Below are 19,322 nucleotides of genomic sequence, written 5' to 3'. Positions count from 1 at the left end.
GACTAGAATTCAGCTCTTGGGGCTGCTGTGGCCAAGGCCCAGCAGGGAGAATCACCTGTGTGGTTAAAATTGCCCCATGCACTGAGCTGTTTGCTGTGATCACAGATCCCAGCTGAGTCGCAGAAGAAAAATGGGGATGGAAGTTCAGGTCAGTACTGCTGTGCACTTCCCTCACCTCTCTCCAGACCTCCAAGGACCAGAAATGTCATTTGTTAGGCCCTCACTATTTGCCAAGCATAACAGCCCCAGGTGATCAAAAACTGTCACCTTTGTCCACTTTCAGATGAGACACTGGTGAGTGGGGGGCTGACTTGCAGGCTGAAACTCAGTTTGGGTAGACTGGGCCTGAGGATGGCTGTGTCCTTACAAAAGAACTGAGTGTGGCCTGGGTTTTAGGAGTGTTTTCAAAGGGACCAGATTGCTTAAGTCAATTTAAGGTGCCAAGGAAAGGGTGCCTAGTGCTGCCCCTGGCCTCTACTCACAGCATCTAGTCTGTCAGAGAACCTTGTTGGGCACAGACCTAAACAGGAAGGGGCAGGCAAGACCTGGGCTCCTGCTTTCCACAGCTGAGAGCTTGGACCCCAGGATCTCAGCCCTCTGGGTGTTCTAGCCACTGTATGGGGAAACAAGCCTGGTACCCAGGGAGGAGGCCCAGCCCCCAGCTGAACCAGATACAGGGCCTCCTTCAGAAATCCTCTTTATTATGGCATCTGGTGGATGGATGCAGCTTATATCAGGTCTTTTTCTAGGTGTATTCTGAGGAAGAAGCCACAGCCCTGATGGGCAACCCTTTAGCCCTGGTTCCAGTGGCCCCTCAGGCCATGCTGCTGCTCAGCTGCATGGCAAAGTCCTGCACGTGCTCCTTCAGAGTCTGACGGGCATCCGCCTGTGCCCGCTTCTCCCGTGCCCTCTCCTGCTGCAGCTTGGTCAGCCGCAGCCGTAGCCGCTGTTCCCGCCGCTTGCAGGCTTGCAGCTGGCGCTGGGCCTTGTCCAGGGCATCAAGTGCAGCCTCAGCCCGCCGCTTCCAGAGCAGGGCACTGCCCACCTGGTAGCTGTGCTCATTCTGGATGTAGGCTCCAGCAGGTGGTGGAAGGCGCAGCATGTAGGCTGAGGGTGAGACAGGCCGCGGCTCAAGAGGGGATGGCTGCCGCTCTGGCTCTCGCTCTGGTGAAGGCTGGGTGCTGCAGCCTGCTTCATCCGCTTGGGCACCCAGGGGCCCCAGGAGGTCTGAGAAAGGGCTGCTGAGGCCAGGCTCCAGCCTCCCAGTGGGAGAAGAAGGCAAAGCAGCAGGTGCTGAGGCTTCTTCCACAGGAAAGCAGGAGACATCAGCAGGCGGAGGTGGAGAGAAAGGAGTTGTGGGCCCTCGGCTCTCCAAGTAGCTGTGGGAGAAGAGAGAGACTGACCAGTCAGGGTAAGGGCTTGCCAGACCCCGCTTCACTAGCCCCCGAACCCTCTCCACAGCCTCAGGACCCTGTCCAGCACATCTGCTGGTAGATACCCTAAAGCAAAGTCCCTCAGACTTGGGGTGGGAGTGGGGTGCCCACCACATATAGCACATACCGCTTCCTGCATCGCCGGAGCCGGCTGACATCAGGGGGGCCAGGTGTGTAAGTGTGTCCCTTGCTCTTGGTTGTCCGGCGCAATTTGGAGAAAGTCTCAAATATCGTGGGAACTGCCCCCTCCTTCAGCCTGTGATACCCACTGTGGGGGAAAGCAGCCTGGATGAGATGGAGAACAAGCGCTGCCGCCCTCAGCTGACCTGCAGGGGTGCAGAGCCTGCGATCCCTCCAGCACCCCAGAGCAGAGTCTCCAGTGGTACTAAAGTGGGAGTGGGAAGGTACACAGCAAAGAGTTAGTTTTAGAAATGCCGAGTTTGGCAGAGTTACACCAATCTCTTCCCTGCAGGCCTCCTCAAAGTTAAGGTGCAAGGAAAAGCTCCACCAGAACCGAGTTAACCAAACAAAATTATTTTATTTGTGGACTTGGGGGAATGAACGGAGTGCTTCCAGACACCTTCTGGAAAAGCTAATGTCTTTCTCTTGCGTCACTGGCACAGTCATCCTGAGGTGAGTCTTATTGTCCTCATCTGTCAGAAGAGGAAACTGAAGTACAGAGATGGGAAGAGGCAGCTACCCTTGAAGCCAGGTCTGCCTGTTCCCGAGCCAGCTGCTCATCGGGCCCTATAGAGGCCCCAATACTGGCTGGCAAGGAGGCTCACCTGATTCCCACCAGTTCAAAGCAGTTCTCCTCGAAGTGTTTGGAGCAGAAGTAGATGTATTCGGATGCTGGGTCCCATAGGCCCTGGCCGCTGGGGTCCAGCCTCTGGCAGTTGGCCAGCCACAAGCCACGCCTTGGGTTATCCTTTTTGGGAAGTCTGTGGAGCCACAAACCCATGAGCCGCAGGCTGCCTGCAGCCCTGGGCTCATGCTGCCTAAGCTCCCCAGGTGGGAAGAGCAGGCCCTGAACATGCTGCCAAGAGACTGCCCTTCAATCCTGTCAGGTAAGCACCGCCCACTCGGGCAGACGAAGAAACTGAAGCCTAAAAAGGAGAGCAACTTGGTAAGGATCATCTAGCAGGTAAGAGTTGCAGAACAGATGGTCCCCGCGTACTTCCAGTTCTTTCTTTCCAGTCTAAACTCATTCCCACCCAAACTGTCCTCTTCATCCTCTCCACGCACAAATTGAAGCCTCCCCCCTCGCAACCCGACAAGGCGCATGCGCAATCGTGGCTTCAAGCGGTGGTCAAAGTGCGCACATGCGCACGCGAACCTTCGCGCGCCAGCACGCACGCGCGCTGACCTGTGAAAGGAGATGCCGCGGTTGCGCGTCTCGCGCGTATCCCGAGTGCAGCAGCCGGCGGCGGAGCAGTGACGCGGCATCTGGGGAAGAGGCGGGAGCTTGGTCACGGGCGGATGTCCGGACCAGGAGGGGCCTCGCGCCCCCAGCCGCCGCTCCGATTCGGGCGGCCTTGGCCTTCCGGGTTTCTCCCGGCCCGATCTCGCCGCAGCCTCTTCCCAGCCGGTCCTCCTGACTCCCGTCAGCGGCGCTCACGGTTGCGCCATTGCTAAGCCGCCGGAGTCTCGCGATGTGTGGAGAGTGGCGGAAGCTAGTACCATAGAGACTCGGAAGCGCGGAGCGCTCGCCCGAGGGGAGGGGCGGCCCCCGGAAGCGGCGGGATCACGGGTCGCTGCAATGCTGGCGTCATCTCGTGGTCTTTGGACGCCTGCGCCATCGCAATGTGGGCACCTCTGTTTTTTGGTGGCTAATTCTTGGCGGTCAACGCCTGGCATTCAACACTCGGCGGCGCAGAGCCGGGCGTATCGGTCTACGCGGTGCGGCGGCGGGAAACTGGCAGTGCCTCGGGACCCACGCAGGCCGCCCCGGGAGGCCCCGATCGCAAGAAAGGAAACCCCAAAGACAAGAATAAGTGGCCGGGACGCGTGATCTAAAGAACGTGACACAAACCAGTGCTCACGATTTAACTTCTGGAGAGGTGTTTGTACCCTGACTCGGATCGCTAAGGTGCTAAGGTAAGGGGTCTTCACCCAGGCTAGAGGACCTAAGTACATCCGATCTAACTTCGGCTACGCCTGCTTCTAATTTCTTCTCTCCGGACATGATTCTTTCTCATTTTTCCTTTTCCTCTTCCTATCTTTTCTCCTCCGCAGTACTTCGAACAGGAATCCCTCTAGGGATCACAGCTTCTCTCATTGGCTGCCACGCTCCTCGGGTTTGTCGCTTTCATCTCCTAGACTCTAGCATGGAGTTTCCTGTTTGTCTCTGGAACACAACTACTTGGCCACATCCCTGGTCATTTGCTCTTGAAAACATCCTTGCTGATTCTGATAACCAAGACTTTTCTCTGCCTGTCTCCTGTCCCACCTGCTTTCTATCTGCGGGAGGCATGAGGACACTTGGAACTGGGTCATAATTGGACTATATAATTTTAGCCTCATCCGACAGTACATTTCTCAGAGAATTGAAATCTGTAAGCGCCAGTGGCAACCGCTGCCTTTGACTATTTAGATTGGCCATTCTAATGAGACCTTGGGACACAGTAAGGTGGTTAATACATACCGATGCCAGGAGTAGGGAGTCTAGGAAGATTGATCATAGGACATAAAGTCTATAGTTCCCAAAAGACGAGCTCAGGTTTTAATAGTGTATGGGGAGCCTAGGCTGCTGCTGGAGACGTTCAGCCAGGTTAGTGGGATACTCAGGGACACCTACCTGCTGATAACTACTGGAAATCAAGGATGCATGATCCCTATCAGTTCCAAAAGGTTCTTGGAAATATAGGAACACCTATAGAGATCTAAAATCATTTTTTATTCATTACAGGTTGCTCATCAATATGAGGGAACATCTTCCATTCCACCTGAGTTCCTGCTGGGATACATTTTAATTGGAGATGTTAACTAGGTGACATAAGGAAAATACACACACACACACACACACACACACACGGCCCCAATTAAGAGAGAAAAATGAGGAAATGGAAGCCTAAGTTATAATATCATGTTACAACTAGATTTATTCTGCAGAAGACAGGGAAAATGGTCTGAAATCCCCTACAGGCAGGCCTTATGGTTCTATACCAGAAATCCTGCTCTCCAAAGTCCTCGCACCCAGAAACCAGGGCCAAGAGAGAGCCCTCCTATATTCTGGATCCTTCCCTTCTCAACAACCCACTGTCTCTCAGGGGGGACCTCAGATACCTCCCAATCTGGAGGCAGGACCCCCCTTCCCTCATCTATTCCTGACAGTCCCATTTCAGAACCAGGGCCAATAGGCCCTCTGCCTTATACCCGCATTTATCCATGCCTTTCTGGAAACGCAGAGGTCAGCCCTGTAGGAGTCACCCACAGTGAGACTTCCTATCATCCCGCACCCCAAAAGATACTACCCTTGTGGGAGGTAGCTGATGAAAAAGGGACTGTTTGAGTCCATGTCCCTCTCAAGGGACTTAATTCAATGTAAGGAAAGGTTCGGATGGTCCTCCAAAGACCCCTCCTGATTCAGTAATAATTTGCAAGCCCTGACTTTTTTGGCCTTTGACCAAACTTGAAGAGATATTTATATTGTAATTACTACCAGCTGCACTCCCAAAGAAACACAATCTGGGAGGCAGCTCAACAGCATGGAGAACAAAAATCAGTTTATCATCTGGATACCTATGTCGGAGGAGCCCAAGCAGTCCCTAACCAGGACCCAAATTAGGATTATTATACAATTGGGAAATCAGAGAAGGGACCATATGGTTTCATGCCTCTTAGGAGGAATGAGAAAATGCATTAAAAAGCCGACTAACTATGAAAAGGTAAAGGGAATAACTCGAGAAAGATGAAAACTTAGCCTTTTTCCAGGGGTGACTTATAGAGGCCTATAGAAAATATACCAACCTAGATTCTTCTACCCCTGAAGGCCAGTCTTTTAATGGGCCAACATTTTATTAATCGGTCAGCCCCTGATTATCAGGAAAAACTCCAGAAGTTTTAGGACCTCAAACCCCAATGGCACAACTACTGGACTTCGCCTTCTTTAAAAACTGATCAAAATTAAGAAGAAAAGCTCCAGCATGAGAAAAGACAGAATAGGGCCCAGGCTAAATTCATAGCCCTGGCTGTCAGCAATAGTTGGAAATATCCTGCCACCTCAGGGCCACTCAGAGGGACCAAGAAGACTCCAGACTACAGGTAATCAAGGTAGTAGAACCTGCTTCAAATGCAAGCTGCCCGGCCATTGGGTTCTTGCTGCAAACAGCTGCCCCCAGGGCCATGTCCTCTTTACAAAGATACAGGCCATTGAAAAGAAGACTGCCCCCAGTCTCAGAGTATGGAAGCAATCTGCCTCAACAGTGGCTGCGCTAGAGGAGTGAAGAGGCCTGGGGATACCAGTGGCCCTAAAACCCACCGATGACCTCATCATCACCAAAGAACCCTAGGTGACCCTAGACATGGCAGGTGAGCAATCTGATATTCTTATTAATACAGGGGCCACTTAATCTGCTCTGATTTCTTACACTGGACCTTTAACCTCCAAGAATATACTTATTACTGGGGTAAATGGAGATCCTAAAACCTCTTTATCTCCTTTGCCAATTCTGAGGTAAATTAATCTCATTTTTTTCTAGTCATGCCCCAGTGTCCTATTCCCCTGCTGGAGAGAGACCTTCTAAATAGCCCAGGGAATATATTAAGGTTTACCAGGAGACACCCCTGGACCAACTTTAACCATGATACTATCTGAGGACAGTACTATTGCTCATGTCCCAGCTCATTCTCTAGAAAAGGTAGAACCTTCAATTTGGGACCAGGGTATTCCTGGCAAGGCCTTAACTGTTTAACTGATAGTAATAAATCTACAGCCTGGGATTAAACACCATTGTAAAAAAAACAGTATCCACTTCAGAAGCCCTGAAGGGACTTCCAATTTTTCATAGAAAAAAAAATTTAAACATGTCTCCCTGGTACCATCAATTACTACGTAACACCCTCATCTTTCCCATAAGCAAACCTAATGGAGAATATCAAATGGTCCAAGATTTAAGGGCAATAAATGAAGCTGTGGTTCCTCTTCATCTCGTTGTAGCAAATCCACATACCATATTAGCCCAAATCCCGGGAGATACCAATGGATTTACTGTCCTAGATTTAAAAGGTGCTTTTTTTATTCTGTCCATCTGCCTTCACTGTATTTGTTTGCTTTTGAGTGGACGGATCCCGTGACTGGGTGTTCATAACCATATATACTTGGGTAGTACTACCCCAGGGATTTAAGGATAGTCCCCATTTATTTGCTCAAGTGCTGGGAAGGGACTTAAAAGAGAACTACAGTTTACAAAGGGGACTATTCTCCAATATATAGATGATCTCCTCCTCTAGAGAAGCCTCAAATCAAAATATTATCACTGTTCTTAATTTTCTCAAAGGTCGAAGAGAAAAGGTTTCACCAAAAAAAGCTTGGGTCTCTCAGCAATGAGTCAGCTATCTAGAATATATGTCTTGACTCTTAGAAATAGACAGCTATCTGGGGGCCTTGAGGTTCCAAAAACTAGGAAACAGTTATACATGTTCCTTGGAACGACAGGTTTCTGCACCATCTGGATCCCAGAAGTTGGACTAATGGCTTGAGTCTTTATATGAGACCACCAAAGGCCCTGATTAAAAACCTCTGGTATGGACAGGAGAATAAAATAGGGATTTTGAGGAAATTAAAAGGGCCCTAACCAAGGCCTCAGCTTTAGGCCTTCTTGATTTAAATAAGCCCTTTTTACTGAATGTAGCAGAGAAACAAGAAACAATAATGAAAATCCTAGTACAGAAACTAGAGGACATCCCTCAGCCGGTGGGCTGGCTACTAAGAGGCTAGAAAATGTGGCCTGTGATGACCGTACTGCCTAAGGACAGTAGTGGCCACTGCTTTAGTTGAGGAAGCCAACAAATTAACCTTAGGGCAAAGACTAGAAGTTTTCACCTCATATCAAGTCCAAGGAGTCTTAGAAATGAAGGGCCATCTCTGGCTTACTGGAGGAAGACTCACTAAATATCAAGCCCTTCTTTGAGATATTCCAGAAGTTATTCTAAAGCCATGTAATACTTGAACGCAACTTATGCCAACTGAGATGTCCCCAGTGCTAACCTGTTCCTGCCTAGACATCATTGGCCAGGTTTATTCGAGCAGAATCAACCTTTTAGATATACCCCTTGACAATCAGGAAGAATGGTTTGCTTAGGGCAGCAGCTTTATACAAAATGGACAAAGAAAAGTAGGATATCCTGTTGAGCCTATAGGTCATAGAGGCTCATCTTTTGCCAATCATGACCTTGGCTTAAAAGGCAGTGCTCATTGCTTTGATGTGAGCTTTAATCCTAGGAAAAGATAAAATCTTGCCTATTTTACATAGATTCAAAATATGTCTTCCTTGTCCTACAGGCTCATGCCACCATCTAGGAAGAAAGAGGACTTTTACCTGCCAGAAATACCACTATTAAACAGGGGCAAGAAATCCTGCAACTCCTAGAGGTGGTCAAGGAACCAAAACAGCAGTAATACACTGAGGTGGCCATCAAAAAGACAGATGCTATATGGTTCAGGAAAATACTAAGGCAGAGAAAGAAACTAAGACGGCTATCCTCCAAACTACTGCCGAATTAGCATTATTCCCTTCTGGGAAAATTTACCAATAGGATCTTAAGCTACCACGCCTTGTCTCACTCCTTTAGCCACTAGCACCCTTGCTACTTCTTATGTAACTAAATCACAAAACTCAACAGTATCTTCTATCTGGATTCCTTCCTAGCAAATCAGGACTGTATTTCCTTTGTGGGACAAATACCTTTGGACATAGCCCTATCCAGTTATCTACTTATGCATGCTCTTTCCACCACACACCTACTCTGATTAAAAAGAATACACATTTTGATTCCCTTATTAGTTGGACTGGGAATAACGACCACAGCAGCCACGGGAATGGCAAGAATGGACTGGGACTAGTGACTAGAAGAGCCACAGGACTGGCAGGAATAATTACCTCCTCACAAGTATACCACAACCTTTCACTTGAGCTAGCAGATCTAAGCACCTGATGGCCATTTCTATTAGACATTTTCAAGACCAATTCATTAGCAGCAGTGGTTTTACTAACCGCAGAGCACTTGATACCTTAATTGCCAAGGGAGGTGTTTGCACCATGTTAAATGAACAATGCTGTTTTGGGGTCAAACAGGCCAGATACAAGAAGACATTCAGGGGTTCCTATCCAAGGCATCCCAACTTACAAAGCAGGCTTCCCAGAGTTATTGCTCATGGAAAACTACCTGGTCTTGGGTTTCTGGGCTCCTTCCCTTTGCTGGCCCTCTCATCTTAATACTTCTCCTCTTTGGACCATGCACATTTAATCTAATAAAATTATCTTTTCCAGATTATAACAGTTTCATGTTAAAATGATGGTTATGCAGGGATTTCAGCCCATTCCTTTAAGACAGAAGCAACAGCTACAGTGGAGAGCACTAGGATCCCTTGACCAGGCAGGGTGAGAATTCCATGGTCCTCACTAGATAGAGCCTACTGCCCCTTATCATCAGGAAGCATGTACATAAGGCTGATCTTGGTCCCGCATCTCCCCACAGAAGATTTTGAGTATCAGGTCTCTGAGGGGATACAAAGCAGGAGTTAAATAGGACTCAAGGTAGCCCTGGCATTCAGCTGTGAGATCTGGCTTACCTTCTAAAACCACTGTTATGTGATTGGCCCAGACTAAAACTATCTTAAGGAACCACAAATCCCCAGGCAGTACGCGTGCAAACTGTAGTTTCTAGTATCCTGAAGTAATCTCTTGCTCCTCTTGCTCATTATAAGTTTACTATACATATCATTAGCATTAAGGGTTTCGCTCAAGATGGTGAACAGAAAACCGAAATAAGGAAAACAAATCAAGGGGTAGCCTTCAGAGGAAACCAGGAACCCTAACCCATTTAATCTGCCAATCTAGAAACCAGTCAGGACGTAGCTCACTCATAGGCAGACCATAATCTTCCTATGCCCATAATCTTGCTTAATAAAGCCATTACTTTCACCACTCATACTCTGTCTCTGTCGAATTCTTTCGGCAAGAAAGACAAGGACCAAGGGTTTATGATTGCCTGGTGGCAGTGCCTGTAATGGGAAGGGTGGGCGGTCGTCACTGATTACGTTTGGGGGAAGTGTTTTGGGCAGAAGGTTCTACGTAGTGACTTGCCGCAGGGACATAACAGGGAAAAGTTAAAGGCCTATGTGGAAAAGGAGGTCAGGAACTGGCTTTGAGCTGGGCAGCGCAGCTTTAAGGGCCCATCCCAAGAGTTAGGGTGAAAACAGCCATGCCACGACTCAAAAAAACAAACCAAATTACTTTTCCATTCTCCAAAGAACAAGTATGGGTTGGGACAAAGGATTTAAAGAATGTTTAAAATAACTGAAGCACTTTTTTCCCTATTTTCTTGAGCCATGCCTTTTAAAGCCTTTCTAGGAGTAATGCAGTAGCTAAACATGCAGACACAATTAAATATACATGATTTTTTCAGTCTGAGAGGAAACATGTTTTTCCCCTATAAATCCACTTGGAAAAAAGCAGGTATCAGAAAGTGGAATTTTGTCAAAAGTGCAGCACAAGGGACAGATGATGCCTCAATACAGAAACTTTAATAGGTAAACATATCTTGTAATGTTATAGTTGGGAGGAATACAAAGGGATGGTTGCCAGCTGCACTCTTCCATTCAGTATTCTTCCCCTTCTTCGGCCTCTGCTTCCACAGAATCCACACCCACCTCTTCATAATCTTTCTCCAGAGCTGCCAGGTCCTCCCGGGCCTCGGAGAACTCCCCTTCCTCCATGCCTTCCCCCACATACCAGTGCACAAAGGCTCGCTTTGCATACATGAGATCGAACTTATGGTCCAGACGGGCCCAGGCCTCAGCAATGGCGGTGGTATTGCTCAGCATGCACACGGCCCGCTGCACCTTGGCCAGGTCTCCCCCAGGGACAACGGTTGGGGGCTGGTAGTTGATGCCCACCTACCAAAGAAGGGAAACATAAAAAAGTTTATGTTGTGGCCTCAGAAATAGTAGCTTGTTTTTCAAAACTGAACCCATGGATATGGTTTAAATGATGCCCCATAGAAATTGGTACATTATTCTTTGGCAATATCTACATTTAATATCCTTTATATACTTTCACTTCTTGAGTTTACCCAAACAGAGCACAAAGCTACATGTATAAAAATGTTTATGTACTCAGGTTAATGCACTGTAATAACAAAACGAAACATGTCCACCATGGGGAACTATGATGGAGCTAAGTTAAAATATTATGGCCATATCCTGAAACACTATGTACTATCATAAAAGAATGAAAACTCTTTCCTGGCATATAAATATGTCCAAGGTATATAATATACTTGGTAAGAAAAATAGCAAGTCGTATTCTATGTATTTATGCTTACAAATAGTTAAGGGAACATCATGTTAAAGAAATACGAATGTTTGGGAGTGTGCTGAGGCAGTCACCACCTGTCCTGGTAAGCAGAAAGCAGCCACCAGGCACACAGCCAGTCTTCAAAAGTCTGGAGGGTCAGGAAGAAGGGCACAGGGGGTTGCAACACTGATTCAAGGGGTACCCTCCCACAGCTCTCAGGCCAAACCAGCCAGCCCCTCCAAGTGGGAGGGCTGCTGGCTTTCTGTTCTTTTTGGCCACATGTGTTCAGTGAGTTTAGTCTGTCACCTATGTGAAAAAATTGTACATCCTTTGCCTATGTTGCTGGCCTCTGTCAACATCACCCATATAATGAAGCATAATGTACATTTACACAGAATCTCTTGAAAGACAAAGCTCTGGGAAAGGGAAGAGAACTTTAGTTTTTCGGCCTTTGCATTGTTTTAATATTTTGCCACATGCATTGTTATAACTGAAAGTATTTAAATATGGAAGAGTCCCTGAAAAGAGCATATCCCTGAGCAAATGGTTGTTAAAGAACATATGGTGAAATTATAAACCAATCCGAAAAAAAAAAAAAAAAACAATGAGAATTCAACATGATACATCTTAGGCTGGACCGTCTTCTGTGGACAGAGAAGCTTTAACTTTTTGCACCTCCCCACAGACTGGCCTCCCTACTGGGTCACAGGAACCAAAGATTTAGCTACAACAGAAAATCTGGGTACAGGGCACAGACCTCCCAAGTGAGGCTGTCATGGATGTCTTTACTTTCCAAAGGTCACAGTGACTGACTGAAAGAACTGCCTCCACTCAAGTCAAAAACTTGGTAGACACATAGAATGGAAGGTTTCAGTTCCAGTCTATTACTTCAAACGTCTGCAAACCTATATAAGTCTAAATGAATATTTCCAGATTGGTGGTACCTGTTTTAGATTTTACCCTTTCCTGTGAGTCACTTTAAATCAGTTTTATGTCCACGGAAATGATCTGTGTCAGCATCTTAAAGTGGAACTGACAAAAGGCGAGACAACTTCAACAACTTGTGTGTAGTCATAGGCAAGCTATAGCCATTACAAATGGGAAATTGACACATATTAATACTACCTGTCATTTTCAATCTGGCATGGCCCTGGAACTTGCAACTCCCCAAACACCTTAGGGTTCCATCAGGGCTTACAAATGTGGGGTCTACAGAAACCAGCTGTGAGCAAGGACTTAAAGATGGAACAAAGTTAACTACCCCAAGCATGATGAAGCACTTAGCCCGATAACAGGTCTAGAGCCTAACATCATTATTCGGCTTCCAAGTACATGTTGGAACAGGTTTACAGTAATGCCCTGATTTCAAATATTTCAGTTACCAAAATGTCCAGAAAATTCCTACATTTCTATAAGAAAAAATGGCTATTTTAAGACAATTCCTATTACGAGAAAAAGTATCATTTCTAAGACCAACCAATGTTTCCTGCACTAATTCCACCACCCAAAAGGGAACAAAGATCCTTCAGAAAATTTTTGTTCTGTTAAAAAATTTTCTCACCACAGATAGTGTGATGACTCAGAAAGGAAGTTACATGACACCACTGAAGAAACTACCACTCTGGTACAATTATTTATGACCAGACCAAGAGGCTAGCTGCCATGAAATGGGGTGGGGGCGAGGGGGCGGCGGGTGTTCTTTGCAAGGGCAGCTTTCTATCCCAAAGTCTACTGAATGCTGAAAGGTAAAATCACTTATCACACAACCCTACCTTAAATCCTGTTGGGCACCAATCCACAAACTGGATGGTGCGCTTGGTCTTGATGGTGGCGATGGCCGCGTTGACATCTTTCGGAACCACGTCCCCCCTGTACAACATGCAGCAGGCCATGTACTTGCCGTGGCGAGGGTCACACTTAACCATCTGATTGGCCGGCTCGAAGCAGGCATTGGTGATCTCAGCCACAGACAACTGCTCGTGGTAGGCCTTCTCTGCAGAGATGACCGGGGCGTAGGTGGCCAGGGGGAAGTGGATGCGGGGGTACGGGACCAGGTTGGTCTGGAATTCCGTCAAGTCCACGTTCAGGGCCCCGTCGAAGCGCAGGGAGGCCGTGATGGAGGACACGATCTGACCAATCAGACGATTGAGGTTGGTGTACGTGGGCCGCTCGATGTCCAGGTTGCGCCGACATATGTCGTAGATGGCCTCATTGTCCACCATGAAGGCGCAGTCAGAATGTTCCAAGGTTGTGTGGGTGGTCAGGATGGAGTTGTAGGGCTCCACCACAGCCGTGGACACCTGGGGGGCTGGGTAAATGGCAAATTCGAGCTTGGACTTCTTGCCGTAGTCCACCGAGAGCCGCTCCATGAGCAGAGATGCAAACCCAGAGCCGGTGCCGCCCCCGAAGCTGTGGAAGATGAGGAAGCCCTGCAGCCCCGTGCACAGATCCGCCTGAGGAAAAGCAGAGACTGTGAGTAATGCCTGCATACGCCACACCATCAACCTCCAATGGGCTGCGGTCGCTTCTCCTTGCCTCCACAAGAGTACACGGATTCTAATTGTCCCAGTGAACATGCATTACACTTTGACGTGCGGCAAAGCAGACACTAAGATGTATGGATGCACTTCAGAAATGATGATCACAGAGTCACGATTCTGGCTTGGGTTTTGCCCAAATGACCTCCTGGTCCCAATGCAAGGCCTACCCTCTCATTCAGGACAATGTCAACAGGAAGCCTTCCCAGTGCTCTCTTACCAGTTTGCGGATCCGATCCAGGACCAGGTCAACAATCTCCTTGCCGATGGTGTAATGGCCTCTGGCGTAATTATTGGCTGCATCTTCCTTTCCAGTGATCAGTTGCTCCGGATGGAAGAGCTGCCTGTAAGTCCCTGTGCGCACTTCATCTACAATGAGAACAAACAAGGACACGTGTGCCACAGGTCTTTCAGGATGCTTGTTAACTCACCAGCATGGAGAGATTTGGGGACCGTTCAATTATACCGAGGACATGTTGTTCCTTGTAGGTCAACAGCACCAGAGAGCATCTCTATGTTAACACACATATCACAACTGTAATCTATGGCTCTAGGGAGGTAAACAACTCAAATACCAGCTTGACTGATTCTCAGAGAAGGGAGCAGATCACACAGGCAATTCTACATGTATATACTTCTTTATTTATATGAAAGGGTATAATTAAAGGAAAACTCTTGAGTACTAGACAGTCACCACGCCAGCTTGACTTTTGCCGGGCAGTCTCATCAGAGCATGCTATGTGGCCTAGGTCTCCCAGACTGTAAAGTGACATTCTGTCTTCTGGATGTCCAGTGACAAGTCCTCTCTTTGGAGCTCTCCTTGGAAACTGCCTCAGGGATCTAACCTGGAGGAACCCAGCGAATGTTCTCTACTTACCGTCCTATATCTGAGATGCAGGTCAAGATTCTCCTGCACAGCATTAAGATGGGACGCCGCCTGGCACCCCGCAGGCAGGGTCTACGAGACCACCTGCCTGGGCTGAGGCAGTCACAAATAAATCTGTCACCGGCCCATCTTACTGCTGGCAAAGCAGCTTATTTTTCTGCATGTGAGGGTTTCTTTTATCGGGAACCTGAGCCCCAAATTTCAAGCAATGCCTTTCAGTTTCTCACCTAACATGGTCACAGGCATACCTGTGTGTCCATTCATCCTTTCCCCAGAGGGATTCGAAGGAGCACATTTGAGGATTTAGCGAGGATCTTCTACCCTCCCTGAAAAGCCGCCCTCAGGCCCGAATACCTACCGACCACGGTGGGCTCCAGGTCCACAAACACTGCTCTGGGCACATGCTTGCCAGCCCCAGTCTCGCTGAAGAACGTATTGAAGGAGTCATCCCCACCGCCGATGGTTTTGTCACTTGGCATTTGCCCATCGGGCTGAATTCCATGTTCAAGGCAATACAATTCCCAGCAGGCATTGCCGATCTGGACACCGGCCTGTCCCACGTGGATAGAAATGCACTCTCGCTGGGAACCAGAATGTAAATGTGAGACTCACTTCATCTTCAAGGTAACTGTCGCTATATGGCATGCAAGTGAGACCTGATACCATAAAGTAATGACAGGGATACGTTGAGAAATGCATCATTAGCTGAGTTCTTCATTGCGTGAGCATCATAGAATGCACTTACACAAACCTAGATGGTCTAGCCTACTACACACCTAGGCTGTATTGCTCCTAGGCTACAAAACTGTATGGCATGTTACTGTACTGAATACTGCAGATAATTGTAACACAATGGTACATATTTGTGTAGCATAGAAAAGGTATAGTAAAAATACAGTATAAAAGATAAAAAATTGTACATGCATACCGGGCACTTACCCTGATCGGAGATTGCAGGACTGGAAGTTGCTGAGTGAGTGAGTGAGTGTGAGGGCCTAGGACATGACTATGCACTGCTATAGGCTTTATAAACACTGTCCCACAGGCCCTCCCCATGCTTCCTGACAGAAAAACAATGAAGCTGTCAGTGCTCCTCTATGTTCAGGGATTGGGGGAAGAGGGCGATAGCGAGGAGAAATCGGCTGTGTAAGGCATAGATTACCATAATAATGACTGTCAGGAGGGAGTGAAAAGTGGCCTGAGGATCAGTGGGAATAAGAAATTAAGATGGAGAGATAATACCAGTAATAAGGTTTTAGCTACTGCATGTTTGGAGCTGGGATCAGATTAAGGAATTTGGCGGTAGTCATTTAAAAGGGGGGGGGTCACTTACTATGGGGAGGGGGTAGAAATGAGGATTCAGTATTTTGAATTTGGAAACTCTTTGTTCCACGTAACCTATCTGGCATAAAAAGCTCTCTCTGGCATTGAATTGATGAAAGAAATAAAACTTATCTATGCTTTACATTATTACAATCTGAAAATATTTCCAAAGTACAGAGAAACTACCAAAGAAAACTTTTATTAAAGTGGCAATGGCACTTCTTCAGGTAGCTCCTATGAACCTGTATCTACACAGGATTTTAGGTCGATAGAAGTGCATTCTTGCTAGTAGTAAACAATATAATTATGAGACCTTCGTCTTTAGTAATGATCACTATATGGCACACAAAATATAATTTAATATATTTATGTGTTTCAGAACATCTAAAGCTTTCTCAAACCTTATTTCCCACAAGGTTTATGTGACCCTCTTAGCTACCAGGTACCAAAGTTAGTTTCATTACCTAAGTGTTTCCTGCTATACAAAAATAAAGTTATTTTAAAACTTGGAAAACTCCATATTACAGCTAGTCACAGTAATTCTATGAATAGCAGTTTTTAATTGTCCTGATTAAAGGATGAGATAAAGGTGTTAGACTTAGGGAAAGAAAAGTGGACTAGATCACAGGTCACCATGGCCAAAGCACTAGTGGTTATTCTCTGGGTGTGTCTACTCTCTGCTCCTCTAGTTCTACCTTCTTTTCTCCATCCAGCTCTATGCTCCCAGAGGCAGACCCAAGTGGACTGCATCAAAGGGTTTCTTTGCCCCCTGCTTCTGGTTATCTTAGCCAGTGGCAGACAGCAGCTAGAGACCAGGTTAGAAGGAGGTGTGGTCAGGGTGTTCCTTCTCCAGCTCCTTCTCTGCCAGACTGCAATGGGTATCAAGACCACAAGCTTTCGGCCTTTATTAAGCTGCCCTCACCCCTTCAAGCCTCGAGCAGAATGGTCTGTTTGACCATTTAGTGGCAGGAAGTCGAAACTTCTGGATAAATAGGGAACTATGTCACCTGGCAAAAATATGAAGGTGGGCAAAACTGTTGGCACCTGAACACAAATCAAGGTACTGGCACCAAACTATACCAGTGGTTACTGGATTCTTCACACTTATGCACTCAGAGTTAAAAAGGAAAAAAAAGGCCAATTTCATTTAGGAATGTCCCTGGTGAAGCAAAAAACATTATTAAATCTCTAACCTTCTGTACTGAACAAAATGAAACGTACACATAAAGTACTTGTGCACACGCTGAAATACTGCTGTCATGAGAAAAAGCACTTGTGTATTTAAATCCCCAACTGAACTAGCTCCCTATTTTTTCCTCCATGAAATACTATCTGTACTTGAAAGAACTGGCTATTCAGATTGAGATATCTGTGATTTATGTTAACATGTGTTGCTTTATAATCGAATATTTTTACAGTTCTCAGTTTTAATTTCTAATGGACCAAATACCGATATAACACATATATAAGGCTCTTCGATAATTTTTAATTAAGGGAGACCCTGAGACCAGAGTTTGAGAACCGCCCCTCCCGTCTTCAAGAACCCAACACTACGGTTTTGTTGTCTCAGAGACGGAGTCGAGGCCGTCCAACAACCCAGCTGCCATCTTGGCTCGTTACAGCAATTTCCCGGGAGCCTCCAGCCCTTGCGGACTCCTCACCACACCACCACCCCCAACCGCCCACTTCAACGCAGGGCGTCACCGCTGCTCTCCCGGCGCAGAAACTCAGAACGAGCGACCTCCAGTCCCTGCCCGGGGGTCCTCCAGCCCACACGGTGGCCTCTTGCAGGGATGGTTCTCCGCTCCAGGGGCCTCCCGCGCCCTCCCCGCCCCCCCTCTCTGCCGACGCCCGCTCCCGCGGCACCCCGGGTCCTTCTGTCTGCCTCACGTGGCGGGCTTCGTCCACCCTTCCGCCTGGGCGCCCGCCCACTAAGTTCCTGGGGTGATGCCAATCGTGCCGGACTGCAGCACCCCTTCCTAGGGCCCGCACCCCAGGGCGCCTACCATGGTGAACGCTGCCGCCGCTGCCGCCGAACTCAGCACCAAGACCTCAACCGTCCACAGCCACCGCGCGCCCAACTGCCGCCCCCACGTCCGCGCGCTGCCTTTTATAGGCCCGCCGCTGCCCAGGCGGCCATTGGTCCAGAGAGCCTTGAGTTGGGCTAAGGACTGGAATCCCACTTTTAATTGGCTGTTGCTCGACTTCGTGGAGTGTTGGGCTTTCTGATTGGGTGTGGGTTTGGCGGGAAGACTGTGGGATTGAGGAAGGCGAACCGCAGGCCGGGGTGATTTGAGCCGTTCTCTGACCTTAGGTTGGAGCAGCTGTGGTGTCTATCTAGGTAGGGCACAGGACGTTAACCTGCACATAAGTCCCCGACAGCATGCGAATGACTTGATGTCAACTTTGTGCTGTAGCCCCCTCGCCAGATGCCTCAGGCCCACTCGTTCCCCACTTTCGCTTCTTTTTGTTGTCTTTGCAAACATGGCCACCTCCTAGAGGTATACCCGTTGTCTATCGAAAGTATGCACCACCACCACCCCCAAACCCCCGCCTTTTCCACCTCTTTTCCAGGGGCAGAAAGGCCTTTTCCATACAGCACCGTGGAACTGGGTGGAATTCGATTACCGCTTTAATGAAGAATGGGTGTCCTGGGACAAAGGAGGGGAAGGTACACAAAAGCTGGATGGGGACACATTTTGGAGGACTTCGGAACAATCACCTGATTCTTCCATTCTGTACAGATCAACTGAACTTTCTTTAGGATCCAATGTATGTTTACTTCTGGGAAAAGTCCGGGATGGGGGGCGGCGTAGAGGAATCCAGGAATCCATCCCCACAATATAGTACCCCCACAATATAGTACCCTGTTTTCGCGTTCCAGCCAGATTCTTAACTTCTCAGAGGAGAGTGGTGAACGCGACCCCTGCCATGGAACACGATAGATACAGGAGTTGGAACTTTTGTGTAGGACTTAGGGAGCCTCTGAACAGTGTTATCAGGTCCACCTTCGGAAAGATGGATTTGGTGGTAGGGAGGAAGGGAATGGAGGGAGATCAGCAGAGAGCTAGGGAAACCAGGAGAACCCCTCCCTGCCTCTTCCGACGACAAAGGTGAGTCTTTCTGCCTTATTCAGCTTTGCCGCTGCCATAACAAAATACCACAGACTAAGTGGCTTAACAGAAGTTATGTTCTCACAATTCTGGAGGCTAGAAGTCTCAGACCAAGTCTGGAAGGGTTGAGTTCTGGTGAGGGCTTTCTTCCTGGCTTGCACAGGCTGGCTGCTTCTAGCTATACCTTCACATGAGGGAGGGAAGAGAACAAGCTTTCTAGTGCCTCTTATAAGGACACTAATCTTTTCAGATCTGGCCCCACCCTTATGACCGCATTCAACCTTAATTACTTCCTATCTCCAAATACAGTCCCACTGGAGGTAGAGCCTTAACATATAAATGTGGGGGAGGGTGACATTCCGTCTATAACACCCTCCTTCCTGAGGGCTCCAAGCTTCCATACACATAACTGCATTGTAACCTGTATCACTTTGTGTTTTTAATCACTGTTTATTTTTCTGATTAGAAAATAATACATGCTTATAATAGAAAGTGTGGAAATGCAGGAAAGT

At 47.7% G+C, this 19,322-nt stretch overlaps 2 protein-coding genes and 1 long non-coding RNA gene across 4 annotated transcripts; 1 reads left to right on the top strand and 2 right to left on the bottom strand.

The window, feature by feature from the left end:
- Positions 1-680: 680 nt before the first annotated feature.
- On the bottom strand, positions 681-3,066 carry THAP7 (THAP domain containing 7). 2 transcript variants are annotated; one of them, XM_016120168.2, is made up of 4 exons: positions 2,800-3,066; positions 2,219-2,374; positions 1,561-1,701; positions 681-1,379 (listed from the first exon to the last, which is right to left on the bottom strand). In XM_016120168.2, exons 1-4 carry the CDS (start codon positions 2,877-2,879, stop codon positions 815-817), a joined length of 942 nt encoding a protein of 313 aa, XP_015975654.1. In that variant the 5' UTR covers positions 2,880-3,066; the 3' UTR covers positions 681-814. The 2 variants fall into 2 exon arrangements, with proteins under 2 accessions (XP_015975654.1, XP_015975656.1); XM_016120170.2 differs by lacking the exon at positions 2,219-2,374 and having other exon boundaries at positions 2,800-2,891.
- A 58-nt stretch (positions 3,067-3,124) lies between these two features.
- LOC118602797 lies at positions 3,125-9,584 on the top strand. Its single transcript, XR_004950786.1, has 3 exons — positions 3,125-3,530; positions 4,342-5,963; positions 7,936-9,584. It is a non-coding gene; the product is annotated as an uncharacterized LOC118602797 (long non-coding RNA).
- Positions 9,585-10,157: 573 nt separating this feature from the next.
- On the bottom strand, positions 10,158-17,825 carry LOC107497847 (tubulin alpha-3 chain). The gene is made up of 5 exons (XM_016120167.2): positions 17,704-17,825; positions 14,733-14,955; positions 13,709-13,857; positions 12,724-13,404; positions 10,158-10,551 (listed from the first exon to the last, which is right to left on the bottom strand). Exons 1-5 carry the CDS (start codon positions 17,704-17,706, stop codon positions 10,255-10,257), a joined length of 1,353 nt encoding a protein of 450 aa, XP_015975653.1. The 5' UTR covers positions 17,707-17,825; the 3' UTR covers positions 10,158-10,254.
- Positions 17,826-19,322: the final 1,497 nt, after the last annotated feature.

Source organism: Rousettus aegyptiacus, unplaced genomic scaffold (assembly GCF_014176215.1).
Source record: "Rousettus aegyptiacus isolate mRouAeg1 unplaced genomic scaffold, mRouAeg1.p scaffold_m13_p_5, whole genome shotgun sequence".
NCBI lineage: Eukaryota > Metazoa > Chordata > Mammalia > Chiroptera > Pteropodidae > Rousettus > Rousettus aegyptiacus.
The sequence above is the reverse complement of the archived record's forward strand: the minus strand, read 5'-3'. Positions and strand labels throughout refer to the sequence as shown.